This window comes from Meleagris gallopavo, chromosome 1 (genome assembly GCF_905368555.1).
Source record: "Meleagris gallopavo chromosome 1, MGAL_WU_HG_1.1, whole genome shotgun sequence".
NCBI lineage: Eukaryota > Metazoa > Chordata > Aves > Galliformes > Phasianidae > Meleagris > Meleagris gallopavo.
The window spans coordinates 59,233,053-59,244,232 of NC_139404.1; the positions used below are offsets into that span (position 1 = coordinate 59,233,053).

General features: G+C 46.7%; 2 protein-coding genes across 11 annotated transcripts in view; one reads left to right on the forward strand and one right to left on the reverse strand.

Moving 5' to 3' along the window:
- The window catches only part of LOC100542571 (uncharacterized), a 55,853-nt gene that overhangs the window by 41,902 nt on the left and 2,771 nt on the right, over window positions 1-11,180 (forward strand). For 6 of the 10 annotated variants that reach the window (XM_085229618.1, XM_085229669.1, XM_085229658.1 and 3 more), the window contains one exon: window positions 10,395-10,501. The gene's annotated coding sequence lies outside the window, so the exon portion shown is untranslated. Of the gene's footprint in view, window positions 1-3,093; window positions 10,502-11,180 lie in introns of those variants that run through there. The other 4 variants (XM_010714352.3, XM_010714363.3, XM_010714344.3 and 1 more) reach the window with 4 other exon arrangements.
- Window positions 4,653-6,477, reverse strand: LOC109365718 (uncharacterized). The gene is made up of 3 exons (XM_019612434.3): window positions 6,213-6,477; window positions 5,744-5,838; window positions 4,653-5,222 (listed from the first exon to the last, which is right to left on the reverse strand). Exons 1-3 carry the CDS (start codon window positions 6,475-6,477, stop codon window positions 4,728-4,730), a joined length of 855 nt encoding a protein of 284 aa, XP_019467979.2. The 3' UTR covers window positions 4,653-4,727.

The following is an 11,180-nucleotide window of genomic DNA, read 5'->3' on the forward strand; positions in this document are numbered from 1 at the left end:
TTCCTTCTTGCAAAACTGTAATAGTTGTTAAATGTTCCAAACAATGCGAGTGTAGTGTTAGGGATTAGAAAACATATTGTAGAGTTGTTCTGTTAGGATAAGAAACTGCCAGCAAAAGAAAAACAGATTTAGTAACATCAAAGATGCTAGGGCCTCTCCACAAGGCCGAACTGTCTCACTCCGTGAGAAGGTTGGGATGTGACAGGCAGGCACCAAGATACTCCCCTCTGTCTTTCTCCCAAGCTTATCTTTGTGGAAGGAAGGACAAGCAGATATCCGCAAAATAATGATCAAGTGTGGAATAAGTCAATTAATTAACTACAGATTTACGCTTAGGCAGCAAAAATTCATGTATGTCCAATGTTTCCATGTTTAGTGAAGGGTCGAGGAGATTGTGAGCGTAAAGTACTCAGCCAATGAGGAACCAGGGGAGAAAGAGATAAGCGTCAGGGAATAGGGAATAAAAGATGTAACGCTGTTTTCTGTGTGCACTCCTGCTTGCAGGAGGCCCGCCATTGCAATTGCGAATGAAATCTGCTTTACGAGAGATACCGTCCTAGAAAATTTTTTGGATATTTCCAACAATTTGGGGGCTTGTCCAGGATTATTATCGCCTCTTGAGGGTCTCTCCCACTGCCCTGGACAGGATAGGTGCACCCCCTGTCTGGGTGGTGAGGTGACTCCCTGGGACGGCCGATAGGCAACCGAGACTGTTATATAAAGGACGGGCTCTGTAAAAGCCAAGGGGCAGGTAGGCACGGGTGTTGGCCATTGCGACGCGGTAACTTCGTGCACGGACCAAGGTAAGGGAATTTAATTTTTGCCTTGGGGTTCGGTTGAGACTCTTGAGTGTGTGTGACTGAGACGCACTTCAGTGCGAAGCGAGTGCGGAGTCCCGACCTGCGGTTCTGATGTCCCGCGAGGGGCACGGCCAGGGACGGACGAAGCGGCTGTGCTGGTGGAAGGAAGAGTCTCGGGAGGGAGCTGTTGGTGTGCGGTGCCCTGCGCACTTGACGAAGTGCCAGCAGTACACCCCTATTGATCCGAGAGATAGGAGTATAGTGCTCCGGAGGGATTGGGCCCCAAATCCAAGAATCGGGGTGTGGTAACCTGCGAGCTGGGTAGTTCACGGTAGCATTCTGGAGGGATGGTAATAGGAGCTCCCGAGACCAGTGGAAAAAGGTCCTCGAAAAGGTGCCTAGAGATAGCCCCTTGGGAGAAATGCTTCAAAACTGGAAAACCAACCCCAAAACTAGAGACAATGACAGGAAAAAGATGTTTAAATACTGTACCCAAATTTGGCCAAGAGAGCCTTTACAGGGAAAATCGGTATTTTGGCCAAAATGCGGATCTGACGAAGATTGGATCTGTCAGATTCTGAATTCATATGTAAAGAATAAAACTCCCTTGTCGGAGGAAGAAATAGAATATGCCACTTGCTGGTCATGAGAGGTCAGTCTATTACTGGCAAAGAAAGATTTGGATCAGGAGGAGGAGGAATCGGGAAAGAAAGTTAATCAATGGGATCCCCTAGAGAATCTACCCCCTCCATACAGCCCTAATGTAGTGCAGGAGGTGTCAGGCACTTCCCCAGAAGAGCAAGACAAAACTCGTAGAGTTATTTCACAGGAAGGAGGGCATGCTGGGCTCAGAAGGGAGTTAGAGCAATGTAAGAGGGATATTGAAAATTTTCCTTTCCCTGACACTGACCGCACTAACAGTTCTATGTACCCCCTGCGGGAGGTCCCACGGGGACAGGGGCAAATAGATTATGTAAACTCCTCACTCACTAGTGGAGAGGTCAGGAATTTCAAGAAGGAAATGAAATCCTTAATTGAGGATCCTATAGCAGTAGCAGAACAATCGGACCAATTTCTGGGTCCTAACCTGTACTCATGGATGGAATTAGTGTCCATCATGGGTATTTTGTTTACGGGAGAGGAAAGGGTTATGATTGGACAAGCTGCTAGGCGAGCATGGGAAAGGAATAATCCCCCTGGATGCCTTTGTCTGGCGCCAGCAGAACAAAAATACCCAGTGGAAGACCCTAACTGGGACTGTAATAATGCACAACATTGGCAAAACATGAAGGACTTGCGAGATATAATAATAGCTGGAATTAAAGAAGCTGTATCTAAGTCCCAGAATCTCACTAAGGCATTTGAGGTTCAGCAGAATAAGAATGAATCCCCTAGTGATTTTCTAGAAAAGCTTAGAGACAGAATGAGAAAATACTCAGGAATGAATTCTGAGGATCCTGTAGCCCAAAGCCTCCTTAAGGTAAATTTTGTAACTAAGGTGTGGCCAGACATACAGAAAAAACTTCAAAAGATAGAAGGGTGGAATACAAGAGCCCTGGAGGAGCTCTTACAAGAGGCTCAGAGGATATATGTTAGGAGGGAGAATGAGAAAGAAAAACAGAAAACTAGGTTAATGGTTTTCACAGTGGATCGTGTAATAAAACAAAAACTGGATAATAGGGGGAGTGAAACAGAAGAGAGGTCGGGTTCTGGAGGGGGGCAAAGAGAAGAAAAATTCTGAGGATATCGATCCAGACATCAATCAGACAATAGTGAAAAGAGGTGTTTCAGGTGTGGTAAGCTTGGACATATAAAGAAAAACTACCCAGATTGGGAGAGAGAGGAGAAGCTACAAGCTGCCTTAAATTCAGAATAGGGGTGTCAGGGGTTCTTGAAAATTTGGTCCCACCAGGAGCCCTTGATAAATATGAAAGCGGGACATGAAGAGGAGGATATTGTATTTTTAGTTGGTACTAGGGAAGCTCGGTCATCACTGGCTCATAAAGTGTCAGGACTCAAATTAACTGATGAGACTCTAAGAATAATGGGGGTAGAGGGAAAGGGGATGACAGTACCCCTTTTTGAAAACACAATATTGAGATTAGGGAGTAAGACAATAACAGAACAATCTACAGTATGTTTTCTAATCCCTAACACCATACTCACATTGTTTGGAACATTTAACAACTATTTTGCAAGAAAGAATTAATCACCTAATTCAGTAATAATGTTTCTAAAACATGCTGCTAGCATATACAGTATTTTTACTTCTTAGATCAACTATTTCTAAGGATAAGTTACAGAGTACAAATGCATTATGTTCTACTTCTTCAAACCAATTGCTCTTTTTAATATCTAATGCAGAAATAACATTCCAATCCCATAATTCCCCCCCCTTTTTCTTTCACAGTGTTGATTTCTGCAATTCCTTCCTTTTTTTTTTTTTTTAAGGTACGATTCTAAAAATTTCTTCACTTTCTTCATTCTCCATGTCATCTAATATCATCATTTTATCTGAGTACGGTGGTGGTTCCACTACTGTTTGCTTCAGCAACATAGAAACATATTGTAGAGTTGTTCTGTTAGGATAAGAAACTCCCAGCAAAAGAAAAACATATTTAGCAACATCAAAGATGCTAGGGCCTCTCCACAAGGCCGAACTGTCTCACTCCGTGAGAAGGTTGGGATGTGACAGGCAGGCACCAAGATACTCCCCTCTGTCTTTCTCCCAAGCTTATCTTTGTGGAAGGAAGGACAAGCAGATATCCGCAAAATAATGATCAAGTGTGGAATAAGTCAATTAATTAACTACGGATTTACGCTTAGGCAGCAAAAATTTATGTATGTTCAGTGTTTCCACGTTTAGTGAAGGGTCGAGGAGATTGTGAACCTGCAGTACTCAGCCAATGAGGAACCAGGGGAGAAAGAGATAAGCGTTGGGCAATAGGGAATAAAAGATGTAACGCTGTTTTCTGTGTGCACTCCTGCTTGCAGGAGGCCCGCCATTGCAACTGCAAATAAAATCTGCTTTATCAGGGACACCATCCTAGAAAATTATTTGGATATTTCCAACAAAGCTGACTGCTCGAGCTCTGAGCAGCTTCCAGGCAACTCTGAACTCGGAGTGAGCAGAGGTGCAGAAAACCTTGTCTGGTCCTCGGAGAGCTTCCACTCTGCTGTTAGCATGGGCAGCTTTGTATGGTCTTACCCATATGGTTGGCATTTGTAAAAGGAGCAGTACTACAGCCAGAGTTCCCATGAATGAGACTCTACTCCTTACTTTTTGAGAGGCAAGAGGAGTTCCTTAACATGAATGTTTATCCTATATGTCATAGCATCTGTTTCAGAAGTAGCCACAAACCATGTGAATGCTGGACCGGCAGTTCCTCTGCAGGGGGATCGGCCTTCTGCAGGTAGAGCTGTCCTTGTGCCTGTGTGTGTGTTTTTTCACAGATGTCTAAAGAAGATTAGTCCCTTCATGCTTCTGAGCAGAAACACCTCTCCTTGGTGAGGAAAGGCCAGCATTCTGCTGTGCAATCACTGAAGGAGATAACAAACTCCTGCTCTCTGCAGAGGAGAGCTAGTGATGGCAGTGGTACAACCCCACCTAGGAAAAGTGTTACTTCTTTCCATCTTGCCCTGTTTGGCCATAGAGATGTTCAGACCAAGCAGTAGTGGATGAACAGTTTGTGTAGAAAGAAACAATGAATCTTTGAGACAATTATTTTTGAGAAGACAACATCTTTACCTTTGAATCCTGGGCCTGGGTTTTCCCTTGCCCTCAGAAGAGGCCTTCTTTCCCTAGTTCTCACCCTTGGCCTGAGAAGTGCTGCAACCCTGATGGTGCCTCAGGCCTGGGAAGGAGGATTCTACTTCTGTGTTCCCATACATCCCCTCTAAGCCGCAGTGGCTCATTCCTTTTGCTGATCACTTTTTTCTTCCATGCTCTGTGTCAGTGCTGTTTGCCCCCTGAGACACGCTTGCGTTGTTCAGGGCCACCAGCAGCTTCAGGGCAACAGCCTGCAGCTCTTCCTCCATCACTGCCTTTCCCATGGTCAGCAGCTGCCGCATTGAGTGCAGCAAGCTCTGGACGTGCCTGTCCTGCAGCCTCAGGAAGAGATCCTCAATGTCGGTGGCAGGCAGCTTTCCCTGCTGCTGGCCGCTGACTGTCACCTCTGTGGGATGTGAGGTGGAAGGCTGCATGTTCCCCAGCAGTGGCATGTCATCAGGTGAGAAGCTGGAGATGTCAGCTCCTTCCGTGTTAGGGCTGGAGCTGGATGGCTGGGTGGTTGCAGGAGAGGTGGGAAAAATGGGCTGGGGACTGAAGATAGCAGACAATGCTGCATCGCTTCTCAGGGCTGTGTTGTTGAAAGTTTGTGTGCTGCCCAGGTTGGGCTTGTGCTCTCCCGGGCATGCAGTCCGCTGTGGAGGAGAAAAATATTTCTCTAGAGGTGGTGGGCCTGAGGAACAAGTGCTTGGCCCCTGACCCCTCACAGCGCTGTCCCATTTTTCCCATTCCCTGCCAAGATGAGCTCCCTTAAGCCCAAGGAGGGAAAGAATCCTTCTGCTTTCCTCATCATGTTTCCCTGTAAGTCTCCTTTTGTGACTCCTAGTTATCTTCCCATGAAGTCTGCACAACTCACTCTTTCTGCTGCAGTAGCTTTGTTATCTCACCTTGCTTGGGAATGAGAGCGGAGGCTCTCAGAGGTTGATTCTTTTCAAGAATACCTTCCTCAATGTCTCATTTTTGGCAGGTGGTTGCAGGTGCCACCTGTGTAGACTGGTCAGCTTGGTGTGGATGCCCCTGGTAAGTGGGCTACCCACAGCTCTCCTCTGCCTTCCCTGTCTATAGCCTCTTTTTCGCACTTCCTCATTTCACATTCACTGAATCAGTGCCCAGAGCAGAATGCACCAGGTCATGAGGAAATAGTTAAATAACTCACCTTAATGAAATACCTTTTTGTAGTGCAGCGATAAAAAGCAAATGCACAGAAGTTTGGGAAGAAGGAAGTTTCTCGCAGTTCAGAGCATATGGGTCCTAGAAAAAGGCAAACAAAACATGGACTTGGTGGTAAACGCCAGTGCTGAGGTCCCACCAACCTTCAGCAGTAATCTCACTGTCAAAAGACATCTCTCCATTAGAAATCTCATGTGCTTGGGAGAAACTCCACTGCTTCCTGGTCATCTCTGCCACTGAAGCCCTGAGAAGAGGCTGATGCTAAGTACGTGTGGCTGCCATCAGGTGTAAGACAAGGTGTTCAGAAATAGATGCCTTCTCCTCACCTGGGATTACTGCTGTCCTTTCTCCTACCAATTCCCAAGTGTCAGTCCCCTCCCAGCACACAGGTGCAGTGCTGGCACTGCAGGGCCCCTATCCATCTGCCTTCCCGTGGCAGTTGCCTTTGCCTTTACCTTCTGGGATGACTCCATGGTTTTCATACTCATCCAGTCTCCGGACCACGGGGTTCTGGCAGCCGTACAGCGCGCGGAGGTGGCAGGCGGTGCTGGCGCGTTGAGAGGTCCGAAGGGACCTGAAGAACTGGCGGTACTCATCACTGGACAGTGGTGTGCCCAGTTGCTGTGTCTTTCCAACCCAAGGGCCAGCAGTGCGGCCCCAACCTGACAGCACTGGTGAGAAATGACATGTAGGAGGGTAGGAGGAGGAAATGCTAACCATGGCACGCTCAGAAGAGCTGTTAGGGTGAGCCCAGACCTCTGTTGCTTTGGATGTGAGGTCCAGAACAGTGCTGTGAGAGGGTAAAAGCTGAGGATGAGGCATGGAGGGGACCAGCTCTGCCCATGCTAACAGGGGTGTAGTATTCTGGGGTCAGTATGTGGCTGAGGGGCCTTCACCAAAGTCTCTGGAGATTGAAATCCTGAGCTGGGAGGAAGGTCTGGGAAGTCATGGCTAGAACTGAGAATGCAGCTTTGCTATCAGACTTGGAGCAGGGAGGTGGATTCCTTTCAAGACTTTTGTGTCTGCAAATTCTCTTTGTCTGTTAAGTGTGTGACCTCTTGAGTTAATGCAGTGTGCCCCAACAGGTATGGATATGCCCTTAAAATGGTCCAAGTGTTCACTGAACCCATGTGCAAAATTTAAGCCAATTCTTTCCTGCAAAGAACGTTATAAAAGCTGGCGACATCAAACATTTGGAGGCTAGATGAGCCCAAATAAAAATTGTCATGTGCAATCTTAGTTTCATCTCTGTATGCATATGCTTTCTAACCATTATTTAAGTCCACAGCAAGCTACTCTTCTTTCCTTAGGGCTTCAGTGTCCCTTCATTGTAGAGACTTGACCTGCCCTGGGCGGGGAAGTAAAATTTTAAGATAGACTTGTGCTGCATTCAGGATATCTGCCTCATTTCCCACAGGGGTATGGAAGAAGGAAGCAGCAAGATGCTGGAAGAGGAAGGGTAGTTTTGTGGGCATTGTGCTAAGAAGTAGGTTTTATACCTGGCTACACCACAGAGGCTTCTGTGTGATGCTGGGCAAGTGCCAGGTTTCTCAGTGTGTTGTTGATGGAATTTTCCTTACCTTGTGGGTTGCCATTTATATGAAGGCTGAGGTCTCCTAGAGCTTTGGAGTCTGCATGTGCTGTATTTTGAACGCAAGTGCTACAGTAGCATCTACTTTGAGAAGACAGGGCTGAAGCATCTCAAACTGAGATTTTGAAAGTAGTGGATATTTTTAACTTTAATCCTTCTCTGCCCTCATTTTGCTATTTGCAAAATCCCTATAAATGAATTAACAGCTGTGAAGCACTAGAATGTAGAGTGTATAGAAAGTTCACAGGGAAGAGAGTCATTTGAATGGGATCTGCATGTAAATAAAGCACAGGACAGTAAGAGTGACTGCTTACTGAACAGCTGCTCATTGCAAAGGCATTGTCCATCCCAAGACTAAAACAGCCAAAATCCATGTGAAAAGAAGATAAGCAAGAGCTGTGTTGCTGTGTGCACAGAGGGAACAAATCAAGAGTTGCAAAATGAATGCAATTTAGGGATGATATAAGTGTTCTTTTTGACTTTGCAACCTCTGGAGTAGTCTGTTAATCTTTGTCTTCTTTTTTTTTGTAAAGGCAAACTTAAACATTTCTACATGGCTTCTATCTTGTTAACATCTCTGCTGTCTTATTAACATCTGTGTGACTGTAGATGCAGCATGATCAAATAAAAGCATGTAACTTCCCCCTTGGATTGACCATAGAGGTTATTGAGCCTTCTGTGAAACAGTATTAGATGAGAATGAGACACAGCAAAGTGACTTGGAAATCTACAGAAAGTGGGGGAATGAGGAAACCAGGAAATACGGGACTCCTCCACAGCCTCTCACTCGGATGTAGGCTGCTAGGCCGTGTCTTTCTATTTCTTCCAGCTCCAAAACCTTCTGTTTGCGTTTAACCAAGGTCGTCTCTCACCTCTCCCTCTGCCTCCCCTACCTCCTCATCTGGCCAATTCTTCCCTTCTTGGCTGGTTGTTTGAGCCCAAGTCTCTGCTCTCATTTCTGATCTGTGTGCCAAGCTGTGTCACATCTCCAGACTCCACCCCTGCTCCAGCCTCTGCCCAGCTGCGTCCAGCTCCAAGTCCTTCCTCCCTCAGCTCAGTCCCTCCCTGTCTCTCCTTGATGAATAACATACCAGCTCCAGTGTATAAAGACTGGCAAAATGGTAATCTGAGATCTGCGTATTGATGTTTTTTGGGGGTGTCCTTTTCTCTTCATCTCACCTCCAGTGTGCCCACACTGGACTACACCAGCGGTGAGGAGGCAAAGAGCAGCCAGGTCAGCCATCCTTCCTCACACCCTGACCTGAAGGGGAGACATTTTCTACTCACCGATCAGAACCAGGAGAGCCTGCATGACTGCCATGGCTCTGTGCGTGCTGCCTGAGCCAGGCTATCGCCTGCCTGTGTCCTCCCTCCTGTACCAGGGGTGCTGGGACAGGCAGTGGGGAGCACAGCATGTTTCCCTTGTTTCTAGTGGTGATGTGTGGTGTCACAGACACCTTCGTTCTTTACTCTGCTGTCTCTTGCTTCCGTTGTCCCCCAGTTCCTCCCGCCCACAGTTCTCCTCTTGCCCCGTGCACCCAACAGCAGCTGTTTGTTGGGTTTGTGTCAGACATGTCCTCCCTATTACTGCTTAACCAAGGATTGGGGTTTCAGTGGCTCCCTGTGCCAACTGTGTCCTACATGAGGCTGTCCCTTTGGGCCTTTGCCCATCATGTCAGGAGCTCAGTGCAGCTCATCTCCCTCCTCCTTTGTCTCACTGATGTCTCATCAGCCACAATGTTGCCTAAGGACATGGCACTGTCCAGGCATGGCTGACCAGCACCTTGTCCCCACCTGGGTACTCGGTAGTGTTTCAGGCTTCCCACCTTTTTTATGGCAGTCATCAAGCAGTATGCTTTTCTGTCACATTCCCAGGTCTGCACAAAGTAAGCTCTCTTCTGGCTCTGCTTTTTCCTTCTGCAGGTGCTCACCATTTTGGGGTGCATATCGACCACATGTTTGGAGCTGCTCTTGAATGATAGCAGAAAGGGACTGAAGCAGAAAGGTGACTTTCCTCTCCTAAAACCATCAGGATGTCTCAGCAGGATCAGGCCTATCTGGCTGCCTTGTAGGTTGATGGGGGACACGTGGGGAGAGAGGGCTCAGCTTCCCTGACATGTTCCAGTGGCACGATGCAAAGCCATGTAACTGAAATGATGCAGTGCCATTTGCAGAGCTGGTATTCACATGTGCAGTTTTTAAGCATCTTCTTTCTCTAACCTGTACCTTTCTGGTTGTTCAGAATTCAGCATCTTAAAATGCCTCAGTGTGCTGCACAAATGCAGCACAGAGCTAAATAGGTGACCTAATTTTCTATTCCACAAAATCCACTCATGTACGCTGTACTTCTGCTCTGTAAAGAAGTCCTTGTATGTTGGCACTCAAAACTGCCCAATCCAAATGATGTCAGTGTTCACACACACATGTGTGTAGCTGCATTTTTCAGCTCATCTCCAGCCCTGTGTCCCAGGGCTCTGTCAGGAATGAGGTAGCCACAGTGTCATTTTGCTGAACAGGATGGGAAATTCTACGTTTGGTCTGCTATCGCTGCTGCTGATGTGTGAACGGTTCAAAATCCCTCTCTCAGTCCTGTGTGTGCCTGGCTGAACCACCGAGCAAATGCTCGTCCATGGAAGCAATGAAGAAGACTCCAGGCAGATGCAGAAGGCAGCGCATGCGTGCGGGCAGCATTTTCCCTCTGCTTCAGCAGGACTGTACTGTGTTCATATTTAACACACCAGGAGGAAAGTTGACAGGGAGAAAATGGCTTCAGGCATCTCTGTTTTCTGTACAGAACTCAGCAAGCTGACAGGCAGCTCTCTGTAGTATGTGCAGCCAACCCAATCTTTGCTGTGTGAGCGGCCCTGGCTAGCAGACCCCACCAGCAGTGACACAGTGTGTGTGGCAGAACATCAGTGACCCCGACTTGTGTTTCTGAACATTATTTTATATCTGGCCTAGGATGCTTTCATTTCCTAAATCTCAGTCTCAACACTGCTACTAGAATAAATGGTATTTGTTACATCTGTTTTCCCTCCCTGATCAGGAGCTGCTGTCCCTGACTTTTCTTTAACCTCGTGGATAGAGTGAAGAGAAACAGCACTGTGTCCAGGAGGAACTGAACTCTGAAACAGCGGAGGTACTGCTCAAAAGGTGAGAAATTGAATAGCGCATGCCTGGGGGAGAAATAAAAGAGTGAATGCTGAAAATCTGGTTATGTTGTGCTGCATGCTTCACACTCATCCTACATCTCAGCTCCTGTACTACATAGACTTTGTTCTCAGGAAGATTTTCAGGCAGGGTATGCAAAAGTGAAACATGGTCCTGGGGAATCCAGGACCCTTTGAAGAGAAGTCTGTATGAAATTAAATCAAATACTGTGGTTTTTTTCAGCAAAGATCTATACTTGAAATGTTAGGAGGCATAAATAATCAAATGTGGCTTTTTCTTCCTTTTACTCTGACGATATTTTAATGTGTTGTTGGTCAGTAAGCTGTCCTGGGGTCTGTGTTGGGGAGGGCAGTGCTATTATTTTATTTGTGCTGTGAACGCTTTTCAACCTTGAGTGTTATAAGCAGAACTTTGAGCATCAGTATAACCATTGTGGTGTTGTCTTCCCAAGTCAACAGATAAGCCAACTCAAAACCTGAGGGGCCTAGCCTGCGGCATTCTGCTCAGCTTCTGACCTCCCACACATAAGATGATGATGATATTGGCACTGTAAGCAGTGCCTTCCAGCTAATCTGCTAGCATTCATTTCCCAGTTGTGTTCTCCACACTAATATAAAACCAGGAGCCTCAAAATGTTTCAGTCTAAATGTACATTTCCATG